This window comes from Paramormyrops kingsleyae, chromosome 1 (genome assembly GCF_048594095.1).
Source record: "Paramormyrops kingsleyae isolate MSU_618 chromosome 1, PKINGS_0.4, whole genome shotgun sequence".
NCBI lineage: Eukaryota > Metazoa > Chordata > Actinopteri > Osteoglossiformes > Mormyridae > Paramormyrops > Paramormyrops kingsleyae.
Genome location: NC_132797.1, coordinates 38,161,170 through 38,188,608, shown reverse-complemented (window position 1 = coordinate 38,188,608; position 27,439 = coordinate 38,161,170). Strand labels below are relative to the sequence as shown.

Genomic DNA, 27,439 nt, shown 5'->3' with positions numbered 1-27,439 from the left:
GCTGACTACATCATCCAAATCTTCATGGAAAGGTGGAGGTCACAGCAGAAAGGAAGTCAGTAAAATAAGTATGGACCATAATGAGAGACTTGACAACTAGAAGGAGAACTTTGTAGTATTTTTCTTTTATTTGACAAGAAGCCAATACAGTGAAGCTAAAAGTGTAGTGATATGGGTCAACTTCGGTTCTCTTGGCTGAACCCTGGCAGCACTATTTTGAAAATGCTATATATATATATTTTTTTTTATTAATATTATTTAAAGTACAAGGGAGTAACGGGGAAGCCACAGAAAAGTACAAAAGTGCAATGAAACAAATGCATAAATATGCTTTTTAGTATCTGGAAACTGTTTGTAGCAGAGCTGTTATGATTATACTATTAAACTTGATTACTCGATTACTAAAAAGCATCGATTAAAAATTTTCCTGCTCAATTATTCTACAATATGGTTGAAGGAAGATGACACATAGTGGATAGGGGTCCAAATAAAGAGCAGAAGCATGATTTCTGTGGAAGCACTTCACATTAAAAGTTAAAGAAAATGTAGACATCTTGCAGTATTGCAAAGCGGAACTTAAGTATCACCACAGAATGACTGCAATGCAAATACATCTAAGAAGACGACATTCAAGTTTGACGGACTCACCAGCTTAGCTTCAACATAGCTGGTTCTAATACCGAGAGGCTATTAAAGAGCTTAATTATCTGATTCAGATTAGGGTTGTAACTAAGCCCTACAGGGTGGATTGGGGACCCTGGCTCTAAACAATAAAAATACTGTTACACTTGAAACTAGTATTTCATACCCATTACTGTGCTATACAGCAACACTACTACTAGGAATTTTCTTTTCAATACCTTACCGAAGGCAAATTTGAAAGGGGGGTGTTTTCTTCTACTGCACTGGTGTATAAAATTACAAAAGCTGATTAATTTATTCAATAAAATGTTTTGCAAAACTAACTCTGTTACTGTGGCACTCATCAGTGATACATTTACAAAAAGTACACACTCTGGTAAGTACTGTACATTACACTCCAGAGATCATTTCCTGGGAAGAGATAGATGAGCCGTGAAAAGCTGAGAACATTTAGCAAACCATGGTCATTGTAAAATATTATGGAAATACTAATAATACTTTAATGCAACTGCCTTATACATCAAACCTTGAATTATACCTTGCCCATTGTCCACATTAGAAATTAATTTTATAAGTTATAAAAGCAAAAAAAATGAGCTTGCAATGTCTCTCATTAGACCAGGGCTCTTCAAATCTGGACCTTGATTCCAAATACAGGTCTTTTTTTAGTTCTCCTAGGCAGTTAGTTTAATAATTACTGATTCTGATTGGCCAGAGGCTTCACACCTGGCTCACAGGTGAAGGAAGGCTGGAAAATCAGCAGTGCTCAGACCTTCATGACCATGATTAAAATAGCCCTGCATTAGACTATAAATTAATATGTGGCCCCCGGTATTACTGGACATATTTTTTATTTATTTTTCTTGTCTCGTTCATAAACATAGCAGATTTCTTCAAAATTAAAAAAAAATGTCGAGTACCACCTAAAAGTGAAATGAGGATATTAATGCAGAGCACTGGGGTGGTATGATGACTTCACACCTCCACAGCTGGAGATTTAAATCCCACCTCTGATCTGTGTAGTTTCATGTGAGTTTACTCTGAGTAATAGTCTATAATTTAGTGTGTGTGTCCTGCAACAGACTGGCATCCCATCCAAAGTGTACCCCAACCTTATGACCAAAGCTGCCTTGGCAGGCACCAAGCCCCCTCCATAACCCTCACCAGGATGAGTGACTGGAAGATAGATGTATGTGTAGAATTGCTCCAATATAATACCAAATTTCAGCAATACAGTAGTACTACTTACAGGTCACCTGTGCCAGAAGAAGCTGCAAAGACCTAAAAACCAACCCAGCATGTCAAATTGTTGCAGACATGACTCAGTGTATAGATCAAGTTTTGTAAGGTAATACTGTGAAAATAGCATTGTTACAGGAGGATAGATTTGTCAATAATCTGGTAAATGTTTGTCCATCTATCCATCTTCCAACTGCTTATCCTGTTCCAAATTCAAGAGAGGGGTCCAGGAGCCTATCCCAGGCAGCACAGGGCACAAGCCACAAGGCACAAGGATGGGCTACATCCTGGGGTGGCAGAACATTGTAGGGCACACTCATACACTATTATTATAGTAATAATAATACTATAATATTATAGTAATTATTATTATTGAGTATTTTGGAGACACCACTAACCCAACTGCATGCCCTTAGGACTGCTGGAGAGTAACAGAGTACCTATAAGAAACCTACATGACACAGGGGGATTTAGAAGTTCACAGAAAATGCTGGTGGCGGAATTCAAACAGTACTACCCACTGAGTCACCATGGCATCCCTAGTACAAATTATCCATCAATGAAATGGTGGCCATATGTTCTGCAAAACCCTAGCCTGCCTGTGGTACAGACAGGAAGTGTTTAGCAATATGGATTGTAAACTTCATTTACGTACTACAGAGAAGGTGTGTTGTATTTTTTAGAGGCTATGAAACTGTTTGGTGCAGTGCTTTTCAAATTAGGTCTTGACATCACACTATGTATGCTGATTTTCGTTCCAGCTGAGCTCTTCTTTAATCAACCTGGATTTAATTGCTGATTGAATATAATTCAGGCTTCAAATCATGGTAAATCAAGCATGTTTCTATCATTTTACACAATTTAAAATATATTTGCGTTAAGGAATACCTGCAAATACAATATAATATTGAACCAAAGAAAATGCCTAAAATATTTCTAAAAGCAGGACACCAGACTGTCACAGTCGTACTGACATATAATGTTGTAAACTAGGGCCGCACCATGTATCCAGCACTTCATTAGTCGCAATTATTTGAATATTGTTCTAATATGACAACGCTATTGATCTTAATTTTTAATTGGTGAATAAAAACATACAGAACGTCACAAACCAGGCTTTTTCAGGCTGCTTACCAGCCTAGATCAGTCTCCTTTCAGCACCATAACGGCTTAATTCCCCACATGAAATGCATAAACTGAAACTAGGCTTTATGACACGTTTTTCATCTAGTCTACGGGCCATAACTGTTAGATAAAAATATATAAAAAAGAAGATATTAAGCTAAATTCACCCGTGAAAAACGTACAATCCTAATGCATAAGAATACGATCGAGTGTCATTAATAACATTCCGGTACAATATTGTCGATACGGCCACACTACAAACTGACAGCGGGAATTCCTTCTGTATTTTTGCTATATTGCTATTTTTCCGTGGACTTAAAGTGACATAACCAACTATATACGATGTGATATTCAGCAGTTACAAAAAAATAAATCACAGTACAGCAGCTGCGCAGTTGCCTAATCAAGTATCACAATCGTTAACATCATAAGTACAAGTTGTGTAATTTAACTTCATCAAAACACATACACATCACTACCGCTCTATGAAAAATACAGATTAGTCATATACATATACATACATATACATTACGCAGCTTAATAGCACACTTCACCACTTACTCTTATCGGGACATAAATATGTGTAGAAACGAATTACGGTTTTACCCGTTTATTTTGGGAAAGCTGTATGATTCGTAATTTTATAAAGGAAAAAAACGATTGAATTCCCTTGTATTTCCTTTAACGGGTTCAAAGCGATGGTAGAGCGTTTCTGAGGCCCAGCTTTGTTGCAAGTCTATCGCATATCATCCATGTTACATAGATTACATATATATAGCTTATATTTTCTAACTAGTTATGTCTGACAGTGGCCTACCTCAAACTGCTCAAACAGTCTTATTTATTTGAAAGACTAGACATCATTAGGAGCTCCGTCTTGTTGCCAACTTACCTCCGCTAGCCAGCTTCGAGCTATGCTTTCCACCATCCATATCAGAGCGAACGCCACGGAAGAAATCTCCAGAATCTTATTACCCGTTTATTCCTTTGTATATCCTATAAAATATTTGAAATGTTCAGTCAAGAGGCGATAACAGTATGAGCAGTGGCGACTAAAAAGAAAGTCATCCTGCAGAGAGATTTTGAGGGAGGGAGAAATCGTAGGAAAGGGCTGGAGGACGACGGGGCGGGGTGTATGGTTTCTAATAGACGACTCCTTTACATAATAGATAACGAAACTATACACTATTTTATACGACACATATTATTTATTATACAAGCGATTAAACGTGTTAAGCATAGGCCTATATTAAATAATATTAAATATCGGGCATATTCTCTCGATTCCTGTTTCCTCGACAAACTCCCAGACTGCATTGCAGTTTACACACATTAGAGGTGCTTATGGTAATTAGAATTTTTTATTATTATTTTGTGAATTTGAACAAAATGATAGTGAATCTTGCTTGATGATATGATAGGGCAGCAGGTAACGTAATGCAACGTGAGGGAAACAATATGAGGAGCCGTATACCTATGAGCTAAGTATTCATTAAACCTGATATGTTTCAGTAACACAACAAGTCATTTAAATGGGTAAAAATCATAATAATGAGCACATCAATAATAATAATGATGATGAACCATCATAAACACTGCATCTCCTTTGTAGATCAGTTACTGTTTGGCTAGGCATTAGAAAGGTTTGTATGCGTGGTTCCCAAAGTGGTGAAATGTCCACTCTCCAGACATCTTTGCAGTCCCAGGTGTCTGCATCCGTTTCATTATATATTAGTTAAGGTATTTAGAAAGCTATAAACAGAACTGAAAACAATATTGTAATGTTAATGAAATACATTATAACCTAGGATCAGTGAAATTATGACAGCGTGCTATAAAAAAGAGAGGCAAAAGAATACAAGCAGGTTTCAAAGAGATGATGATGGCCTAATGGGGGAAGATTCCTGTGCCTGTGATCAGAAGGTCACCAGTTCAAATTCCCTAGATAGTGGTATGATTTTACCAGTGGATTCTTGAGCAATGCCCTTAACCCCAATTGCTCCAGGGACTAGCTGACCCTCCTGTCAAATCCTCACTTGTACAACACTTTGACAAAAGCCTTCACTAAATAAACAAATGCATAAGAAAGACCTGAGACAATCCCAAAACAAGGCATAAGACATTGAATAGGATTTATGACATGACTTTTTAAGAACATCAAGAGGACATTTTACTCTAGTCAAACATAATAGGTGGATTTCAATCTCCCACATGAACAGTAGTACTGTATGAGAGGTCTCTATTACTATTTGATGGGAAGAGTCTGTTTTTATATTTATATGGTTAGTTCTATGTTAACAGAATGGCAACAGGATCTAGCTACAACTGGAAAAGAACCAAGTTAGTAAAGTAGTACTGGAGGTACCCATCGGTCAGTGTGGCAGGTTGTACTGGTGCTAACCCTGTAAATAGTTTCCTGTAGTCGCCACGTACTGTAATGTCATGTGCTGTATATAGTTTCATGTGTAGCGTTAAATGTTAATCATTGTAAATTGTTTGTGTGTGTGTGTCTGTGTGTGTATGTGTGTGTGTGTGTGTGTGCTCACCATGCATGTTCAGAGTAAGGGGGATGATGAGCATGGTGAGCAGTGTGTGCGTGTTGTCCGTACGAATGATGTGGGTGCAAAAAAAAAAACAAAACACCATCTTCTGGTTGAACCTCAAACTGTTCTCAAATTGTGCCAGTGACATGGTTCAATTACCAACCTTTACAGTGGTGTCAGAAGCAAGATCAGAGGGGCACGATGACCACCTCTGACAGTGAGAAATCCCAGGAACTAAGCATCATGTCTTCCCGGGGCAACCTGATGGATCCAGCGTATCCCGCATGCCTTGCTACCCGGAAGAGCGAGCCGACACCTTCCAGCCTTAGTAAGCGGGAAAAGCAGAGTGAGGATGCTATGGTGGGAAAGAGTCCCTGGAGCCCTACCTCCACCAAGTATGCCTGGCAGCCTGGCATTCCATGGAGCAACAAGGAGATAGTGGTGCTCTTTGGCGCTGGAAAGGGAAGTGCTCCAAGCTCTCCTCAGCCTGACCCCCGATGAACAGCAAGACTGCGCTACCATGGTGGCAGTGTTGGAACTACTTTTCAGCTGACAGCCATTGGAGGAGGCAGAGAGGGCAGAACTGATGAACTGGCAGGCTTTTGTGGCAGACCTCTGCATTCTCGCGCAGAAGGGCTACCCGTGCATCCCCAGTGCCATGCAAGAAGAGATGGCTTTCCATGCTTTTGTCAAGGCACTGACATCAGGGCGGCTGCGCCAGCATGTGTAACAGTGGGCGCCAGCTACACTCACTGAAGCCTTGGCAAAGATGGAGGGGGCAGAGGCAATCCTGTCCCCAGCTGTAACATCACACCGGTCGCCAGGCATGCCATGCCAAAGTTACAACTGCGTCGCTGGGGGCTCTGACAACAATGAAGAACAGCAAGTGCAAGTGACCCACACCGAGCCACAACGAAGACGTCACACACCATCGGGTGCCACCTGCCACCACTGTGAGAGGTCAGGCACCCTACGAGTGTCCTGCCCCGGTGCCGAGCCCTTACCCCAAAAAGTGACCAGGAAACACCGGGCAGGTGGCATTGTAAGGGGGGGTGCCACTCGCAGTGCATGCCAGTCCACCCCTATGGCCGCACCCAGAGTTGGTCGGCTTGTCGAGGCTACCAGTCTATATGTTGACTGCCTGGTAGACAAGATGCCCTGCCCAGCCCTGGTGGACACAGGGTCCACCATCACCCTGATGTACCTGGGCATGCTACCAGGCACCAATGGGGCTGCACCAGCTGGCTGGGAGATGAAGGACATGCAGCTGACGTCAGTGACTAGCATGGATATGGCTATGAGGGGGAGGAAGCAGCTGTGAGTCCAGTTGGCCAGACACACATTGTGCAGGAGGTCTGGCTTCCTGACATCTCCGACCCCTGCATCATTGGTCTGGACTTGCTAGTTCATCTGAGGGCCACTATCAATGTGCTGGGAGCAGCTCTCTACCTCAAGCGGGACGGTCAGCAGTGGAAGATTAAGGTCCATGCGGCGTGGAAAGAGAGCAGCCCACAGCCCCCCAGGGGAAGACCACCAACGACACAGCCTCAAGCCCAGCTTGAATTGCAGAACACAGTAACAATGCAGCGGGGTTATCCCCCAAGATGGTGCAAGCTGTCCAGGAGTTGTGGCAGTATAAGAGCCAGGTCCTGACAGCAGAGCAACAGGATGAGCTCAAAGCTCTGTTGCACTCATTTCAAGACATCTTCATCACTAGGGATGAAGAATGCAGCCCACTTCCCTGGTGCAGCACCACATTGACACGGGAGACACCCTATATAGACTGTCTCTGGCGACGCAACAAGTGACAGAACAGAGGATCTGAGACATAGCAGCAGCGGGAGGCATAGAGCCATCCAACAGCTTGTATGAGGCTCCAGTGGTCCTCGTCAACAAAAAAGGATGGGTCGTGACGTTTCTGCATCGACTACCGACAGCTGAACGTGGTGACAAGAAAGGACTCCTATCCACTGCTACACATTGACGACATGCTGGATTACATCATCGGGTCGAAATGGCTCAGCTCCCTGGACCTCTACTGGCAGGTCAAGCTGGCTCTGGAAGCTTGCCCTAAGACCGCATTCACCATCAGCCATGAACTATGGCACTTCCAGTCAATGCCTTTCAGTTTGTGCAACACCCCTGCCACTTTTGAGAGGATGATAGAGTGTGTCCTGGCCAACATCCCCCAGATGAGCACCATCTAGTGAGGTCAGAAAATACAGCAAATCGTTCAAGAAGCATGGGTTTGGCCATGATTAGTTGGGAGTAGTGAGCCACAGCCACTAAACGGCCAGGCATGGACACACCACAAATACAATGTATTACAGTATGTGGAGGGGCACTGAAGGCAACATGGTCACTGATAGTCTATGAAAAGCAAATGTAAGTGAATTAAAAATGTTGCTGTGTTTTTATATGATAATTTCTCAAATGTTTTTTTTTTTATTTTTAGAGTCTAAGATTTTGACCTGTGCAATGCGTGGATGTACGAAAAGTTTGATTCTTTTAGATTGGAAAACCAGTTTGAGCAATTCACTGAAAAGAACTGGTTCAAAAGAACGATTAGTTCACAAGTGGGACACCACTGTCATTCACTTGGATAGCTGTTTTTGCATGCAAGTAATGTTTCTCGCTAAGACCACATAGCCTTGTAGTTTGCATACTGCGTATAGCCTTGTAGTTCTCCAAGACTGAAAATTGCACAAATACAAATGCGATTCTGTGTTGTATGAGACCTGGACTGGATAATAGTATATCAATTGCATTCATAGCTCTGCCCTGCACATTGTAGCAGTGGAAACAGGCTTGTTTTCTAGTCTGCATTTTGTGGTGGTTCTTTAAGTAATTCGATTTACATCAAATGATTTTACTCCTGTAACATCTCCTGGCATTAACCACTATAACTCTAATGTTTCTTTTCAATAAAGATTTACTTGAACAAATTATGATTTCTGTAAATAATACTAAAAGCAAGAAAAATACCTTCCAGTGAGATCACAGGGTTTTGTACATTGTACAAGGGAATATGGTGATCTGTAGTATCGAAAACAGTACTTATATCCAGAAGCAGTACTACATAAATATTATTGTAATAACAATCAAGTCATTAGTTACATGGACATCTGCTGTTATAATGATATAGTGACTGATATATATCATAGACAGTACAATAGATGGCACTGTAGCATTACGCCTCCGGGGTTATGGGTATAATTCTTGTTCTAGGGTCTTTGTGTGTGTAGTTTGCATGTTCTTATTATGTCCCAACTCCAACATAGGGTGAACACAATTGTGGGAAAAGCATGGTCTAAGAACAAAAACAATTATCTTTACAGTAAGACACAAAAACACAAATCCACAGGGAGAGAATATAACTGCAATACAACTTGGATTGTTACAAAACAAACCATTCTGGGCAACAACAAAAAGGCAGAAAAAGAGTACAAAATTCCGTTACGACAATCATAAGAAAGTAATTTGTTACATTGACAAGTGCTGTTTCAGTGACAGTGATATTATTAGATTGTGAGCAGCATGATGAGTAGCTTGTGACTTTCATCAACTGCACCTCATCAAAACAATAAAGAGCTGTCAAACACGGCATTTAAAAGCTAAAACCGGCATTGCTTACTTTACCTCAAATAATACCGCTACCCCAAATAGGAATAGGGATACTTTCTGTAAATGTGAAGTAGTACACATTTACGTGTCTGTTTTTATATGTTTAAGTAGTTAAAAATAGTGCCTACCTCTATATATGTTGAAATGTACATTTTGCGCATGCGTGTAGAAAGCATATCAACGTTTATAACAGCGGTTACTATGGTAACAGACTGGCACAGAAAAAGACCTGCGACCACTTAATGGTTTTCTTGTGAAACACATCAGTCATAGTTACTACGTATTTACAATGTCAGATACGGGATCAGAGAATTTAGAAGAGCCGATTTACCTTGGAGTAAGTATTTAACTTTATTAGTTAGCTAAAACGGTCAGAAATCTTAAGCTAGGATAACTCACTGACGATAAAAGGACACATTAAAATGTGCTGGGTCGAAAATTTCATCTTCGACTGGACCTTCGCATCGAAAGTTTTACCCCCCTTCTGATTTAAACTAATGGTTCTCATTAATTAGCAACCCTTTATAAGGTAAAGTGCCTCATATATTACTCATATTTAATATTTAAGTATCTGTATTATTGGAATAGGAGTATCATGGCGATAGAAACGACGTTGGGGAGAGACACGGAGTCGGGAAGGCAGTGCTCCCCAACGGAGATACCTATCATGGAGTATATGAAAACGGCAAAAGGAGCGGAACTGTAAGCTGTGACGATGTCTAGCATATTTATTAATCTATATACTGTGTTGTTACTGCGGTTTTGTGGGTTTGATTTAGTAATGTTACTAATTTATTTCTTTTTAACTTTGTGATTCCGTACTCATTTAACTTGTTTTTTTCTATGATACGTTGATATTTAACGTCACATTTTATTTGTGAAACTTATGATTGGCACCCTGTTCAAACATTTTCTAGATTATATATATATAGCCTATGCATGCACATAATATTACTTGATTACAAATTACAAATACTACTTGAATGAACACAGATAAACTTCTGTGCTTTTCTGCACCAGGGAACTTACCTTTTTAAAAATGGAGCTTGTTACATTGGAGAATATCACATGAACAAGAAACATGGGCAGGGAATTCTCTACTACCCCGATGGATCCAAATATGAAGGTGTGATCATTTGTCAAACTGCAGTAAACTTGTTTTACTCCTTTCAGTTAATTTCATTTTGTTATGAGTACAGCCAGTTTGTTTTGTAGTGATCTGGTCAGTTTTCTTTTGTCTCTCTCAGGAGGATGGGTGAATGACCAACGGCAGGGTCACGGTGTCTACACATATAACAATGGAGACACATATGATGGAGAATGGTTGCAAAATCAGAGGTATAATTCAGTGGCTAATTATATTGTAGTAAACCACTTGCACATGTTTGGATATTTCATTATTTTCAAATGATTGATGTACTCATATCACCGCTCTTCTTGATTAGGTATGGGCATGGTGTTTACACCTATCATGACACTGGCTCCAGGTATGTGGGTACCTGGATGTTTGGAAAGATTGAATCACCAGCAGGCGAGTTTGTCCATCTCAACCACAAATATCAAGGAAACTTTAACAATAATAATGTAAGATTTCTGCATAACCTTTCTAAGATGATTCTGATCATTTAATATTTCAAATGGTACTTGGTGTTGTTTAGCACATAATGTGAGCTTTAAGCATTTCCACATTGGAGACAAATTTTAATTGGGGGTACTGCAATGGCTCAGTCGGTAGAACTTTTGCTTCACACTTCCAATTTTGTTCAAGACACCCCAAAGGTGCTCTGGTGGTATCAAAACTGGTCCTAATGTGTGAGTGTGTGTCCCACAAAAGACAAGCATTCCATCCAGTGTGTCACCTGCCTTTTGTCCTGGTCTTCCTGGTTTAGGCTACTGGCTCACTGCATAACCCTGCATCAGTGGTTGTGCTAGATGGATGAAATACATGTCAGTATATTCTATTTTGTACAGATATTATTGCAACAAAACAAGTGGTGTTTAACATTCATATTATATATTTTGATTAAAGTCATAAGATATGTAGGACAGCACAGCGGTTGCCTCACACGTCTGATAACCAGGGTTTTAGTCTCCTCTCTGACTCCGCGTGTGTGGACTTTGCATATTCTCCCCACCATCGTGGGGTTTGTTCTGGGTTCTCCAGTTTTACCCCACAGACCAAAAACCTGCTAAGGTGAATTGGAGTTGCCAAATTGTCCATAGGCCTGTGTGAATGATGTGTGTGCCCTGCATTGGGTTGTCTCCCTGTCATGTGCTATTACCTGCCTTGCCCCTGTTGCTCCTGGGATAGGCTCCAGGTCCCGTGACCCTGTATAAGACAAGCAGCATTAAAGATGAATAAATAAAATATTTGTGTTTGCACAATGAGAAATTCAAGGACGGGAAGTTTGCTGACATTCTTTGCTTTTGACAATGCAGTCTTATTACAATGATTTCTTTATTAATATTGATATTTACTTTTTAGCCTTCTGGCCCAGGGAGGTATGTGTTTGACATTGCTTTTGAGCAGCATGGAGAATTCGGTCAAATAGATCAGGTAATTCATTATTGCGGTGTTTACTTGCAACGAGGATGCCTTTAATTATGTTTTAGTTCACCCTTTCTTAATAATGATTTGGATGGAACTACATGAGCATTTAGTATAGCAAGATTTTGTGGATCTGATTTATTTTGTCATGTAAGAAAGCCATAGTAACATATATTTAAATAATTTGATAAACCTAGTCATTTTTGATAAAACTGGAATATCGAGATCACGATTGAAATTATCAAGGGTATTTTTCTTTCTTTCCCTTCAGTTTCTTTTCCTAGATGTTGAAGTGGAACTTGGGCAGAGGGGGCCCTTGTCCAGCTTAGTGCCAGCTCCCAATATATACCAACTTTCAGTTCTATATGTGTCTTAGTTATTTTTAAACTTTAGTTATCCTGCATCTTATGAAGTCCATCCTTAACTGATGCTGACATTTGGTGACAGGAAAGGGTGCATGATGAAGAAGAAGACCCTGTTACTGCTGTACATCTAAAGTGGCATCCAGTTTCTATCTCTGGTCTTAGACACTAGCGCACCAGCCTAGTTAAAAGATCTCCTTCCCAGGTGAATATAACTTCAATGTTACTGCAGCTTCTATAATTCTATAATACTTATCCCACCAACCCTTGGTTTACTGGGTGTTTTGAGGAAAAAAGGGAGAAAATAACTGCATGCATTTTGGGAATGGCTTAATCAATGGAATCTTTTTAATCAGTGGTGCTACAGTATGTGTCAGAAAGTTATGCTGTGTGTTGACAGATGGCATGTGAGAGGCTGCATTAAATTGCTACTCCAGGGATAAACACTGATGAACTACCCAGAAGACTAAAGAGCAGAGGAAGATTGACTTCAGAGCAGTCTTTGTCTGCAGTCTTTGTTTTTTGTATGTGCCATGTTTTGTTCTAATAATGATTATTATGGCTGGAGAAAGTTCTTGATTTCACTTCTGTTGATTTTGTTAGCTGCTATGTTAAATTGAATAATTTAGAGTAGGGATTTACAACAGCTTGATGTCTGTGAACTGGTTTACATCATAGACTGGTAAAACAGCTATGGGTGTGGGTAAGGGGTATCAGTGGGTCAATCAGAGATTTTGTTTGTAAGTTTAATTGTTTCCATTTTTTCAAATGCAAATGGATTGCGCAAATGTGATGGGTTGTAAAAAATAAAAAAATATATAGTTTTTTGGGGGTGAAATTTACCAGCCCCCAGCATTCCGTGACCTGGTGGAATATCGGCCATAGACCACTACCGGTCCCTGGACCGAAGGTTGGGAACCCATAATTCAAAGGATACCCCTTCTGTACATCAGGACTTATCAATCTTAATGGTTCAAATGGCGTTACTAGATATTCATATGGAAGTTCAGGTATTGTTAATGGGGGCAGGACAGCTACTGCAATTTGAATCAGCAGCCTTCAAGCTACAAATCACTGAAATACCATACTTACAATTAAAATATCACATGGTATTATTTGATATTTACATTATTTTTTGATTTACACATTTCGCAGATACATTTGTCCATAATGACATACAATTTATGGTAATAGCACATTGAAAACATGCATGCTGTCAAGTATTCAGCTAGACACAAGTGCTGCTAGGCTAAGCTTCCAGTTAATGGCCAGGTACAGGTGTGAACAGTTTTGGAATATGTGCTACACAACGACCTTTAATGAAGCAAGAACCTAATAAGACGATTCAAGGACCAGAAGTGCAACAATAAGAACATTTAGGGTATGATTCATGGAACAGATGGATCTTGAGGGATCGCTTTGAGGTGGAGAAGGAGTCTGATGACTGAATGTGGTTTAGCAGGTCATTCCACCTTCAGGGAATCATATAAGTGAACCATCTGGAGTGATACTTCTTGTGTGGTGGAGGGAACTGCAAGCGGTGTTGTCTTGCTGACCGAAGGTGGTAAGATTGGACACTGGTCTTGAGGAGGTTTTTGATGGAGATGGGTGCCAGTCTACTGATGGACCTGTAAGCCAGCACCAAGGACTGAACTTAATGCAAGTGCTAAAAGGGACCTAATGGAAGAGAGACAAGGAGGGGTGTGACATGAGGACATTTAGGCTGAATGAATATGAGATGTGCTGCTGCATTTCATATAACCAGCAGTGGTCTGATAGCACAAGCTCTCTACTAGTAGAGAGCTGCTGTAGCGTAGCCGCAAGGTAACAGATTGCTGGTCTAGAAGCTGATTTGCATACTCAGACAGAATAAGCCTGATTTTCTTGATGTTAAGCAGGATAAAACTGTAAGATTGGGAAAGCACTGTTATGTGCTGAGCAAAGGACAGCTATCATTATATTATCATACTATATGTTTGTTTCTACTACTGTTTAGCTTTTGTTAGTGGTCAGATAAGGGTTCCTGAATTCATTCATTTTGGTATATGCTATAAACTACAAAGATGATGCATAATGCTTATGTTTAAGTATCATTTGGATGTCATGCATTCTCTTACAGTTATGCAGCTATGAAATAGTCCTTAGCAAATGTGCGGGATTCAGGTTCATTATTAATATTTACATTTCTGTTATAAACACATTAGCTTAGTTTAGCTTACAGGGGCACTAATTCTTTTAATCATTTATCCCCTCCCTTTTCCGGGGTGAACCAATCAGATATCCTGATACGAGGGAGTACCCTGCCTTCCCCCTGGCATGCCTGTATTTCTTCTCGACTGCCACCTGCTTGTGCTAACCTGCCTGGTTGCTGTCTGCCAAAGCCATTTCTCCTGCCCTTCTGACTGCCTACCTGCCTGCCTTCTCCATAATGTTCCCGCCTTCCTGTGCTGTCCCCATCTGCCTGAATTTACTCTTCACCAAATTATGTAAACTTCTGCAGCCCAGTGCCAGGCAAAGGATGGGCTTCCCCCTTGAGTCTGGTTCTTCCCTGGGTTTTCCCCTTTCCCTAACAGCTTTTATTGTGTGTCCTTATGGCTCACCTCAACTGGCAGGCTCAGCGTTAGGACACATTAGGACATTCGCTGGCTCCAGTGCTCAGTTAACTGCTTCCCCACTTCCCTCAGCTGTCTTGCTGAAAGTCAGGCCCAAGGATAATGCTTAGGCATTTATGACATGTTTGAATGGACAGCTGTAGCATGTCAGTGGACAAAGGTAAGCATGTACATATTTAAGGCAGCTCCTCATAACTTGATGCCAAGACACTTGACCTGAGATAAGAAATTAGAGCAGATTATAGCCAGATTTTATTGGCCTGGCATTTATGCATTTGGCATTAATATCAAGTGTTTAAACTTCAAAGAAAGTCAGTGTGTGAATCTGGGTGCCATTTCTATGTATCCCTTGTTGCCCATTCAATTAACAGAAGTCCAGTTTGAAAGAATTGGCACGGACATGGTACTTGGGCCTTTTCAGCTGCAGTGCATGATGCCATTGGTTTATTTTTATGGTTTTGGACTATTTAACATGATGCCTGGAAACAGTGCTGCTATACAATGTTTTACCTAAAACTATCAAGGAAACTCCTTGTTTCTGTAAGATGCAAGTAAAACTTGCATCTTACACTCAAAAACAGATGGCCTAGTTGAAACCTCCAATACAATAAAATAAATTGAAATCCATCAAGGACGGCATGGTGGCACAGTGGCACAGTGGTTAGTGCTGCTGCCTCACAGCAAAAAGGTCCTGGGTCCTTTCCGTGTGGAGTTTGCATGCCCTCCCCGTGTTTGTGTGGGTTTTTGCCGGAGGCTCTTATTTCCTCCCACAGTCCAATAGTGTGCAGGATAGTTTGATTGTTGAGTCTAAATTGGCCCTGTGAGGGTGTGTTGGTTCCTGCCTGTGCCTATTGTTCCTGGAATAGGCTCTGGCCCCCCCTGCAACCCCAGTTGGGATTAATCGGTTTCAGAAAATGGATGGAAATCCATCAACAGGGATTTTCCCATTTAAATTCTTATGCGCCCTAAGGAATGCTAGGTGAATGTTTCCAGACTATTTACAAGCAAGGTGTATTTGCTTTAGGTCCAGAAGAGTTAACAAATCCAGTAAAGGAGCCAGATTGCACATACTATTAGTCACCATCTAAATTGCCCAAATCTACATTGCTAGCCAAGTGGGAAAGGTCATTCCTGGTCACATGGAAAATAGAAAACAATTGAAGTTCACCATATCACTCTTCTTACCTTAAAGGGAGCTGGAACTTGAACCGTTATCTGTGCCAGAAGTCATCTGGAATTTCGATTGGATTGGACAAGGAGCTTGGATTGGAACTACCTAAAAATACTAATCTACTGTATACACGAAAATATTGTTGAATGTGAAACTCATCATGTTTCCTGGGTTTAGTATTAAATACTTTTTTAATGGGAAAGATTTTTAATTCAAAGAGACAAGCTGGCTTAGGTATGCAGAACAGGGTTCACCCAATTATAATCAAAGTAAAACCAACCATTATGGCTAAATATGGTAAGTAATAATAATAATACATTTAATTTATAGGTGACTTTCAAGACACTCCCAATAATGAACAATCACAATATTAAATATATAATTTAAAATTATTATAATACTAAATAAAAATACAATAAAATATTACAGTTACACTAAAATCAGTAGTAATACAAGATTTAATTAATATATTATACAGAATAATACCCACACTCTGTCATGGAGTGTGAGCCCAGGAACAAATATCATCAGATAAGATCAGCTATACAGTATTAGCACACCTGTCTTCACTGGCTGCCGTTACAATTTCGAATACAGTATAAGATGTTGTTGTATGTTTATAAAGCTGTTCATGGCTTGGCCCCGGAATATATCAAGGACTAGGTGCTTATGAACTCTGGTAGATCACAAAGGTCTTCTAATTGTTTACTGCTCTTTGTTCCAAGAACACGTCTTAAAACTAAAGGGGATCAAGTTTTCTCAGTAGTTGGCCCTAGACTGTGGAATGCACTTCCCCCTGATATTAGATCTGCTCCATCAGTCGATGTTTTTAAAGTTCGTGTGAAAACATATTTGTATTCTGTGGCTTTTAATTCTTGAATTTGTTATTCTATGTTATGTGTCTGTTTGCTTTTAAGCCTTCTATCTTCATTTTTTTTCGGATGTACAGTCCTTTGGTCTCCGTTGTAGTTGAAAGGGCTATATAAATAAACGAGACTTGAGATTTGAGACTTGACCTGTAAAATATTGACACACTGAAACTGAATGCATGTAACGCTCGTGTTTGTGGAATTCACATTTAAAGAGAATGGATAGAAGGATAACCCACATATAACATGTTAGTTAAGCAGTATTGTACTATCAGGATTTAATTTATCTGTTAAAAATTGTGACAAATAAGGTTATCTGTCAAGATACATTTGGGCAGCATTCGATGCTCCGTTTATATTATCCTGTTGAGATGATTAAAGAATAGCGAATAATAAATACAAACTCAATTGACAATAGGAAACAAATTATTGTGGATACAGATTTGACACATCCTCCTAAGCTGTAGAGGGCGCCAGAGAATACCGAAAGAACATTGTTTTCGGCTGCTTTCTCTGACAGATTTGAATGTGCAGGCTGTAAACAATTGAAATCGAAGGCTTGCTGACCAGGGATTTCCGAATGAAAACATTATTGGATTAACATGGCGTTTGTTACTGCAAGTTGGAACCCACTAGGGGAAGCGTTTTACAGGTTATTACTTTTCGGATGGTTTTTTAAGGCCGATTTGTAAATTACGGAACTACCTACACGCGATGATAGCCACTGGTATTTCGGGACAATTTAAAAGTAAAAAGTGTATAGTGCGACATAAGGCACAGTGTTTCCTCAGCAAACTGTACAATTCCAATTTTACAAAGGGAAAGTCATGTCATGTCGGTCCTATGCAAGTTATTATCATTATTACCTTCGACCCGTAGCAATGCTTAGCGAACTCGGCCCTGACAGTCGCTCACATGATGGGTGTGTTTTTTTTTCTCACAGAAAGATCGAGCTTTATGAAATGGGATGGAACCTAAAGGAAGGACTCAGAAATTGTCAGATTGCAGCAGCCCCTTATGGTGGTCCGATTGGTAAGATATTTCAAATTAGTGATAGGACTCAGATTTGCTAACATGTTAGTAGTGCTTTTCGTTGTTGCAATTTAATTGGTAAGTAGATATCAAACAGTTTAGCTTGCAACTGTTAGCAGTTACACTTTAATAAAAACCGGTACCAGGGTCTATGAAGAATGAGCACCAGCAATATTTTTGTTAAGTCCAGTTTCTTAAATGATTATTTGAGCTTTAATGGATCTAGGTAAACTGTGCTTTTACTTTTCTTTTAGCTCTGTTGAAGGAGCCCCAACGATCTTCACCTAGTGCACGGCCCCAACTAGAGATCTATACCTCTTCTGGATCTCCCATGGCTAGCTTTATGGTTTGCCCATATTTATAGTCATGCACTGTTTGAGTGGTGCCATTTTTTCTGTGACTGAAAGAGCTGCTGTGAAGATAGGAGGGTTGTGTGTGGGTTGTTCAGTGGCATATACAGTCTTTGTAAAACTTTCTCTGATTGAATTCAGTGTAGATTTTAAAAATGAATATTCACATACTGTTTTCTGACCTGTGGTTTATGATTCCACAGTGGAAGAGCGGAGTGGTGAAGCAGCTAGGCTGGACAATCAGCGATGACTTATTGTGTGTGCAGGAGGATGGCACTGTACTTGTATATGACTTGTTTGGTTCCTTCAAGAGACACTTCAGTATGGGCAATGTAAGGAAGAAAGTAGCAGCTGACCACACATATAAGCATCTGTCTCATGACATATTCAGAACCTCACTGCTTGTATATATTGTGCAGCACATTCTGTTGCATACATTTGTGCTGGTATTCAGACTATTCTGTGCATTTGTCAATTTACAGGAGCTTGTTCAGAGTCATGTGCTGGAAGCCAAGATTTTTCACTCACCCTATGGTACAGGGATTGCTGTACTTTCTGGGGCCTACCGATTCATTCTTGCTACAAACATTGAAGATATCAAACTTCGTCGCTTACCAGAAGTCCCAGGTACCAAAAGCACCAGGTTCTTTGTCTTAGTCATGCTGTCTTTCATTAAGTCTTTGTTTTACTTTATTTCATTAGTTGGACTCATAGTGTATGGACTGTTACAGTTAGACTCCTTATGTTCTTCCAGGTCTACAGGGGGTGCCCTCCTGCTGGACTGTGCTTTCACAGGACCGACAAACCAAGGTGTTGCTGGCCACTGGTGCAGATCTATACATCTTGGACAACACTGCCTGCACACCGGTGGTGAGTGGCAAAGGCACTTTTATATCCTGAATATTTTGTCCTTTGTGAAACATATACTGACAGAAAATATATGCCGGCATATTGTATCTCTGTGAACTAATTTATATCTTTTTAACTGTGGATGCCATATGTGTTTAAGAGCCCCTCAGGTTTCTCCCCCCAAGCCACCAACATTATCCAGGTTGCTGGTTCCTTCAGCTACAAGTATCTGGCTCTCTTCACAGATTCAGGTCATGTCTGGATGGGCTCTGCCAACCTAAAGGTGGGTGAGATGGGCTGGCCTATTCTGGGGTAAACACTGGATATGCTTCATTAACCCTCATAGAAGTTTATAGTCATAGAGCTTATATAAGACAAACTCCTTCCTGGGTTATTCCCTGCCTTCCGCCCATAGCTTCTGGGATAGGTGCTGGACCCTTCATATGGCAAGTTAGTTTAGAAAAATGGATGGATGGATTTTGTTTCAGTTGCATGTCGGGATTAAACAACACTGAACTTTAAGGTGTGTAGAAAATGTGTTTTGTGGATAATCATGTTCTGTAAATACACACATACAGTACTTAGGTACTAATCAGTACCTCAAATACTGCCTTCTATTTAATCATACTATAATGTTAGTTATAACACTAAGGGGGTTTATTAAGGTAAAATGGAAGGTGATGGTAGTTGACCTGAAATGTATCTTTGTTAGGAAAAACTCTGTGAGGTCGACACCAAGATGCGGACCCCACCGACACAGATGGCCTGGTAAGCCTTTTGATTCTGTGATAAAATGTATCTGTTTATAAAATTCCCAAAAATCATACAGTGGTTGCCCTTTATTAAGGTGTTGGAGGCCTAAGAGTCAGCAGCCATCAGTTGTGATCATGTGGGAAAAGTACCTGCTGGTAGTTGGACCATGTAAAGACACAATTCAGTATCCTTTAGCCCGTTTTTTCCACTGAAACCATGGTGGATGTGAGGCATTTGCAGAATTAATAGTTTTTGGCCCTTGTTGTCCTTAACCTTTTGTTTGGGTATAACCTGGATAATGAATCTGTTCTGGTTCCGGAGCTTGATAGTGTGAGAATCATTAGTGGGACCCACCATGAGCTGCTTCAGGAGGTTCCAGGTCAGTATGTCCTGGTATCTACAGTATATCACTTGTATTTTCCTGTAATATTTTTGAAATTGTAATTAGTGGTGGGTGATATGGCCAAAAAGTCATATGAGGAGTTATTTGGTTAGAATCACGATCCATGATGTAGATCACAATTTTTAAAGTTTGTTTACAAACCAATCAAATTGGGATATATGTAGTAATGTTAATTGACCATTTACCACTTAACCAGCAATTCTATTCTATTACACTGCTTGTAGCATTATAAAAATAAACTTAATTATTAAAGTATGAAAAATATTGTGCGTACAAAGAAACTGATTAATTATAGCAAAAGTGCTTGTTTTTAATACTAAAGTTTAGAACGTTTTGAGTGCAAATGAAGATTTATCACTTTGGTCAATAACTGTACTGTTCTAAAGTCAGTTTACAACAAATACAAATTGATTGTGTTGCCACCTGTTATATGAACAGTATCTTTGCAAAGTTTGCAAATCACAGGAGATTTGGATTTCGCAGCATCCAGTCCATTTCCTCACAATTGAAGTAGAACTTTTTCTGGAACTAAATCTTCTTAAGCTGCCATGCCACACGCTCCGTTAATTTGACAGCACTGTCAGCCCTTCTAAGGATCATGTGTTGTTTACAGCATGACACGAGTGCTGTTTTTTTTGTGGTTCAGTGGCATGTAAAGGTATTTGCTTGCTTGTTTGTTTTCATCACCAAGTTCAGATCCACTGGGACAGACAATTGACAAAGAAGTGAGATATACAAACAGCGCTGAGATGTTTTGCAGGCCAAAATTGCTTTGTCACACATCAATTTGTTTTTGTTGTAGTACTGCACTTATAGTTCATTCTGTCCGTATAATGATAATATTAAGTAGTGTACTTGTAACTGGGCATTTACTAGAAGCCCAGTCTAGCTGCTGTTATGCCAAGTTGACTCCTCGACAGCACGTATGTTTGTAATGTGCAGTTTGCCTTGCTTTACTTTGCTTTGGACTAAAGTGTCTGCTACATAATAAATGTAGTGCTGGATTGTGATTCTTTCCATCACTGATATGCTATCATGAATACAATTGCGACTGGTCACGATAAATCGTCATCATATTGCCTACCACTAATTAGAATTTTACTAATGAGTAAATAGTTCAGGGGTTTTCAACCTTATTAGGTGACTACAAGATGAAAACAGACCTGACTAAGAGACTCCCCACCAGGAATGTATGACCACAAAAGTAATTAATTTACTATATGCTTCTGTGGACCCCCTGCAGTTACTCTATGGGCCCCCCAGGGGGTCATGGAGCCCTTGTTGAAAACCCCTGGAATAGATCATCATATGCAATCACAACACATATGGTAATGCTTTCTTCTTGTCATCATCCTGGCTTTTTTTGTGCACTTTTCAGTGGTAAGTGAGGAGATATTTAAGATCGCCTCTATGGCTCCCGGAGCTCTGCTTCTTGAAGCACACAAGGAGTATGAGGTACTGTGACATTTTGTGGGTTTGCCTTTTGGTGTTTTGCTGTTTGCCTGAGAATGAGAACTTATTTTTTTCTTGAAATATATATTTCTTGGTGAATGCAGAAAGAAAGCCAGAAAGCAGATGAATATCTGCGGGAGATCAAAGAGCAGGACGGGCTGGGTGAGGCAGTGAAACAGTGTGTGGAAGCTGCTGGATATGAACATGAGCCAGAGACACAGAAGATGCTGCTCAGGGTGAGACCCTGGGATTGGGCTAATGGACAGTTTGATCTTCGAAATATTGGTTTATGCTAGGTCATGAAATTAAAAAATTACATATATGCATTTAAATTAACAGATGCTTTTGTCCAGTGTGACTTGAAAATGGGGAATGTTTTTGGGGTCAGTGAGTGGGGTCATCCAGGATCCCTGAAGCAATTAGGGTTAGGGGCCTTGCACGAGGGCCTAGTGGTCAGGTCACATGATCACTCTGCCAGCCCCAGAGGTTTGAACCTGTGACCTTCCAGAACCAGTCACCGATAATTTGCTGAGTAGGCAGTGGACTGACATATAGCCTACGATCTCCATTTCAGCAATTGCAAAACAATGGTCCAGAAACAGCCTTTAGAATGAGGTTTGAGATGAAGATAGGATGCAGCTTTATGATTAAAGGAAAAGTATGTCAGAGATGGAATAACATGATATTTACTTTTTCCTGCCCTTCTGCGACACTAGGCAGCCTCCTTTGGGAAGTGCTTCCTCAGTAATTTCCGTCCAGAGCAATTTGTCAGCACGTGCAGAGATCTGCGTGTCCTCAATGCTGTTCGAGATTACACTGTGGGGATCCCTCTCACACTGCAACAGTATCCTTTCAGTTTCTAGGAAGATGCGTCTTCATGCATGCAGACATTAATTTTCACTTTCTTGCCCTAGGTCTCAATTGAGTTGAATTTCCATTTCCTCATAGTCTGTATACGTTTGAATATAATAAGGTGAATTCTGTGATTTTTTTTTTATTGGTATAAATATAACGCCAGACTAAACTGGAAATGCATGTGGAAATTTGCAGGCATGTAAAACATGAATATTAATTTCTCATGAATGAATGAAATGAATACATACTATTTAATTTTCAGATTAAGTATCTTTATATGTATTTATTAATAATTGCACTTTATATATTCAAAATACAAAGGCCCCATCCCTGTGTAGTAGTACATAATATTTCACTAAAATAATATAAACATTTAAATTACCAGCTAAAAAATCGATATTTTAACAGAATTACAATTGATTCTCAAAATAACATTCATATTGAAAGAGTCGATATTTCAGTATTGATCTTCACATCCTTAATACATACAGACGCTCCCAGCATTCTAGTTCTTTGTACTTGGTATACCCTTAAAAAGATGTTGAATAACGACTTACGAACATTTCAAGTTACGAACTGCCGTTTGGAACGTAACTCATTCGTAAGTAGAGGAGCATCTGTATATTCTTCAAGAGTGAATACCAGTTAGGTATTCTAGAAAGAGGGTTCAGGTTTAAACTCCATCTCCGACACCACGGTAAAGTTAGCCTTATATTTGAAATTCAGTTTTTCACCTTTAATATCTTTCAACAAAAGTAAGCAATACTGTATCTGTCAGTTGTCCAGATTGCTTTATGGTCAAATTTTAATTAATGTTTGAATGTTTGCTTGTGCACCTCAATAGCTGTGATTTGCGTATAGTCACTTGTGGTAAATATGTGTTATTACAATTATACCACTAAGTATAATTACAATAAGTACATATAAAAATACATAGTCTGAAAGTTAAATGGTATGCATTATACCCCATAGTCTACTGCTTAAAGCACACTTACTGGACATGTTTATTTTTTATCACCTAGCCCTAGTGTACAGTACAGTCATGAGCGCTCAGCTTCCAGATGTTGCAGAAAGAAAGCTTGATAAGAAAACTGTATATTCTTAGCTAAACAATATGAAAACACTGACAAGATAGAATCCTTAAGTCTACTTTCAGGTATAAGCAGATGACGGTGCAGGTACTCATTGACAGGTAAGGTGACATCTCTTCTAGCAGGCTTACCAGTATTTGTGTGTTGGTCATTGCTTGAATGAAAGCTAGGTCAAGGTAACTGGGAAAAGTGGGACAAAGGATTGTGTGTCCCCACTCAGGCTGGTGTACCGCAAACTGTACCCTCTCGCCATTGAGATTTGCCGCTATCTGAAGATTCCCGAGTACCAAGGAGTCAGTAGAGTGCTGAAGCACTGGGCCTGCTGTAAGGTGGGTGCCCATCACAAAATGTCTGATACTCAAAACAAAGCACTTTCAGTTATGTGTTTATTTATCAATGCTCCCAACATCTTTTGCTCAGGTGCAGCAAAAAGAAGAGGCTGATGAGGTCATTGCTCGAATGGTCAGTCTGAAGCTAGGGGAGACTGCTGGTATCTCCTACTCTGATATTGCAGCCAGGGCATATGAGTGTGGCAGGACAGAATTAGCCATCAAGGTACAACCATCTCTTTCACTTTGCTAAAATATGCCACAGGATAACAAGCACAGTGAAGTCACTCTCCTTCTCTCGTAGCTCCTGGAGTTTGAGCCTCGCTCTGGCGAACAGGTGCCATTACTCTTGAAGATGAAAAGGAGTCAGTTGGCCCTCAGTAAAGCCATTGAGAGTGGAGACACTGACCTGGGTACAATGCAGTACCACACGCACAGATGCTTATATCATTACTTCTCAAAACAGTCGTCAGGGACCCCCAGATGGGGGGGTCTCTCTCCCAAAAAAAATGTGGACCATCTGTGGGGTCCCCAAGGACTGATTTAAGAAACACTTGCTTTTATCATATTGATGATCACAGTAAACCGTTTACGAGGCTGACACATTAATGTTAGCTAGTCCTCTAACATTGTGCTATAACAATTTGCTTCACCATATGTAGAGACCATCAAAGCTGATTACAAAACATACATAAATATTGGGTGTTTCTCAATACCAAGAACATAAAGATTGTACTTGTGGTCTTGGCAGGAGTCGTCTTGCTAACCTACCTCCCAAGAACGAAGCGGGAACACAATGAATCATGGGATTGTTCTCATTTGGCAAGGATGCAACCAATGCATTCTTGATATTTTGGGTGGGGCAAGATCAATATCCAGGGAATTTTTACCGTCCTCTGTACTTCTGTTCTTAATTTTGAAACTGGTCTTCGGCAATAGAAGATGACCTGGAATGTGTATGTGAGAACACAAGTATGGTCAAGTATGCATATTGAGAAACATCCATTCATGCCTGCTTGGGTGTATGAAACTGATGCTGTTCCCCTGCGTAATCAGTTTACACAGTGGTCACATACTTGAAGAATGAGATGAACAGAGGTGATTTCTTCATGACCTTAAGGAACCAGCCAATAGCTCTGAGTCTTTACAGACAGGTGAGAATAAAAAGGTTTGTCATATAGGTTTTAGACTACGCTGTCCATTGAGGATTTCCTGTTCACAGCTTTATCTTTTCATGTTTAATTGCATAAAGTGGTGGAACAGTTGCTTAAGTCCATATCAGCAGATGTGAAACTACATGTATGTCACATTGAACAGAAAAACTTGTTATAACTAAATAGAATACATGTATATGTCAGTTTTGTAAGCATCAAGAGCAGGACACCCTTAAAGACCTCTACAATCAAGATGATGACCACCAGGAACTGGGCAACTTCTATGTGAGAGCTAGTTACCAAGAAGGGGTGAGTGAAGTAACTGCCTGTACCTAGTCTTGCTTTAGCACAATTTAAAACTATTTAAAAACACGAAAGCATAGATTTTGGCAGGTTTAAGCAAGTAAATGTGTTACTGTCAGTGAAGCTGAAATTTATTGCTAATTGTTATTGGCCTGAATTGTTTTGCAGAGGCTGGATACACGCATGTCATGCCTGCAGAATGCAATGGATGAGTACAACAAGGCCAAAAATGAGTTTAATGCTAAAGTAAGACACATTTTAATTATCAAACAGAATGATTAAGTGAAGTTTACATGAAGTGCTTAAATTGAAATAAATTTATGGAGGTGGTGGCATAGAATAGGTTTTGGAGCAAATAGTGATGGGATACATCTCAACCCCAATCCTGAAAATACTGAATTCTGCCTCACATTTGCCTGAAACTTAATTGCAAATACATGAAATTACAGTGTCTGGAGTCCTGGGTCTTAAAATCAGTAACGGGGTTTTATAGAACTGCCCCGCCTGATGTCAGTGTGGGCTGATAAATTGCATTGTAAAGTTCATAGTAGCTCTGATACATTGTCCAATTCTGCCCTCTAGGCCACAGAGGAGGAGATGCGTCTGTTGCGGTTTCAGCGACGCCTGGAGGAGGAGAAGGGGGAGAGAATGGTGGGCTGTTCCTTACAGGACACCCTGCACTGCCTGCTGATTGTAGGATTGCACAAGCAGGCTGAGCAGCTGTATAAAGACTTTCGTGTTCCTGACAAAAGGTGAGGGAGACAAGAAAATTGAGCAAATTCTAGAGTAGTGGTAGGCAACCTTGGTCCTGGAGTGCCGGTATCCAGCAGGTTTTCTATCCTACCTGGTCTTTGATGAACCACACCTGATCTCAGGCAGATGGTAATTCATTAGGTGGAATAGAGAACTTGCTGGATACTGTCACTCCAGGATCTGGGTTGCCTACCCCTGTTCTATAGTTTGCACAGGGGGGTTAATAGTAGTTTATGCTTTATTCTTTTCATTTTGCAAGCAACTATGATTAAACTTTTTAAACAGTACATACAAAGCCAAAACACCACCTATTACCCCCATCCTGCATATGCCTGACATTAAGGTTTGATTTAAATTTTATTTAAACAGGTACTGGTGGCTTAAACTCAATGCTTTAGCAGAGAAAGAGGACTGGGAAGAAATGGAGAAATTCTCAAAGACCAAGAAATCACCTATTGGATACCTGGTACACATTATCAATTCCTTGTTGAAAATGCTTCTGAAACAATGAGAGTACCATTGAATTGACCCATCTTCTCTCCTTTTTTTAAGCCTTTTGTGGATGTCTGCATAAAGCACCACAATAAATATGAGGCCAGGAAGTACGTGTCAAAGGTCACACCAGAACAGAAGGTGAAGGCACACATAGCAGTAGGGTAAGTGCTAGCCTGTCCACTCAACATTTCCTTGCAGCTGCAATAGATTGACACTTTGTTCACCTTTGTTCTGCCCAGGGATCTGGAGGGTGCTGCAGAGGTTGCCATTGAAAGGCGCAATGAAGGGGAGATCAGCCTTGTTCTCTCCCATTGCACCGCTACTACTGACAGAACCATTGTTGACCGTCTAAACCGAACACGGGCTACTGCTGGCAAGAAGTAACCATGTACAACAGGCAAATTTATTCTCTGCCCCTTCATGTGAAGTTATGTTCAGTGAGGGATAAAGAAGTGTATAATGAAGAGATGTGAAGAACATTCCCATTTAATTTTGAAAACGCTATCTGTGTTGTTAAAATACATATTGATTGAGCAGTTTTAAACTGATGGGTCATAGTGTGCAAAAGATCCACAGTGAATATAAAAGGATGCAAAGACTATTTCTGTTCTGACAGAAATTACACATTTGCTTTTTTTTGCTGTCCTGCAATAAAAAAAAGTTAATGGTAAACTTATAAATGGACGGAGTATGTTTGCATCTCCATGCTGTACTTACTAATTACTAATAATGATTGTGCATGTACATGTAAATAGATGTCACCTGTTTCTTTTTGGCTTGGACCTCTGTAAATTTAACAAATGAAATGTCATCTTCATTAAACTGCCAGGTTAATCAGAATTCCATAAATCTCCCAGATTTCAGTGAAAATATGCTTGTTTGTTC

At 40.1% G+C, this 27,439-nt stretch overlaps 3 protein-coding genes across 11 annotated transcripts in view; 2 read left to right on the top strand and 1 right to left on the bottom strand.

The window, feature by feature from the left end:
• Positions 1-4,306, bottom strand: part of hecw2b (HECT, C2 and WW domain containing E3 ubiquitin protein ligase 2b) — a 42,305-nt gene extending 37,999 nt beyond the window's left edge. For 5 of the 7 annotated variants that reach the window (XM_023844584.2, XM_023844585.2, XM_072715376.1 and 2 more), the window contains exon 1: positions 3,899-4,305. Coding sequence is in view for 3 of the 7 variants with exons in the window: in XM_072715369.1 (XP_072571470.1) it covers positions 3,899-3,938 (40 nt within the window). In the remaining 4 variants the exon portion in view is untranslated. Of the gene's footprint in view, positions 1-3,898 lie in introns of all 7 variants that reach the window. The other 2 variants (XM_072715379.1, XM_072715380.1) reach the window with 2 other exon arrangements.
• Positions 4,307-9,367: 5,061 nt separating this feature from the next.
• rsph1 (radial spoke head component 1) lies at positions 9,368-12,907 on the top strand. Of its 3 annotated transcripts, none has more exons than XR_002842079.2 (8): positions 9,368-9,510; positions 9,762-9,875; positions 10,194-10,299; positions 10,421-10,511; positions 10,619-10,757; positions 11,659-11,730; positions 11,993-12,288; positions 12,484-12,907. XR_002842079.2 is itself a non-coding variant. In XM_023844603.2 (8 exons), the coding sequence occupies exons 1-7, from the start codon at positions 9,463-9,465 to the stop codon at positions 12,253-12,255; spliced, it is 657 nt and encodes a 218-aa protein (XP_023700371.2). In that variant the 5' UTR covers positions 9,368-9,462; the 3' UTR covers positions 12,256-12,288; positions 12,484-12,907. The 3 variants fall into 3 exon arrangements, 2 of the variants coding, with proteins under 2 accessions (XP_023700371.2, XP_072571466.1); XM_023844603.2 differs by having other exon boundaries at positions 12,169-12,288; XM_072715365.1 differs by having other exon boundaries at positions 12,169-12,289; positions 12,488-12,907.
• A 4,310-nt stretch (positions 12,908-17,217) lies between these two features.
• On the top strand, positions 17,218-27,424 carry vps16 (VPS16 core subunit of CORVET and HOPS complexes). Its single transcript, XM_072715332.1, has 24 exons — positions 17,218-17,387; positions 17,679-17,767; positions 18,022-18,113; positions 18,321-18,449; positions 18,600-18,744; positions 18,872-18,987; positions 19,127-19,249; positions 19,679-19,734; positions 19,814-19,907; positions 20,008-20,098; positions 21,501-21,577; positions 21,679-21,810; positions 22,291-22,418; positions 23,586-23,621; positions 23,741-23,849; positions 23,941-24,075; positions 24,154-24,262; positions 24,906-25,003; positions 25,208-25,312; positions 25,475-25,552; positions 25,889-26,058; positions 26,429-26,525; positions 26,612-26,715; positions 26,794-27,424. The coding sequence occupies exons 1-24, from the start codon at positions 17,338-17,340 to the stop codon at positions 26,936-26,938; spliced, it is 2,508 nt and encodes an 835-aa protein (XP_072571433.1). The 5' UTR covers positions 17,218-17,337; the 3' UTR covers positions 26,939-27,424.
• The last annotated feature ends 15 nt before the right edge of the window (positions 27,425-27,439 follow it).

Coding starts and splice junctions, on each gene's coding strand:
- rsph1 (XM_023844603.2), top strand. CDS start 9,463: ATGTCAGATACGGGATCAGAGAATTTAGAAGAGCCGATTTACCTTGGA. Junction 9,511..9,761: donor AAGAGCCGATTTACCTTGGA/GTAAGTATTTAA, acceptor TTATTGGAATAG/GAGTATCATGGCGATAGAAA. Junction 10,300..10,420: donor CGATGGATCCAAATATGAAG/GTGTGATCATTT, acceptor TGTCTCTCTCAG/GAGGATGGGTGAATGACCAA.
- vps16 (XM_072715332.1), top strand. CDS start 17,338: ATGGCGTTTGTTACTGCAAGTTGGAACCCACTAGGGGAAGCGTTTTAC. Junction 17,388..17,678: donor CTAGGGGAAGCGTTTTACAG/GTTATTACTTTT, acceptor TTTTTCTCACAG/AAAGATCGAGCTTTATGAAA. Junction 17,768..18,021: donor CCCTTATGGTGGTCCGATTG/GTAAGATATTTC, acceptor CTTTTCTTTTAG/CTCTGTTGAAGGAGCCCCAA.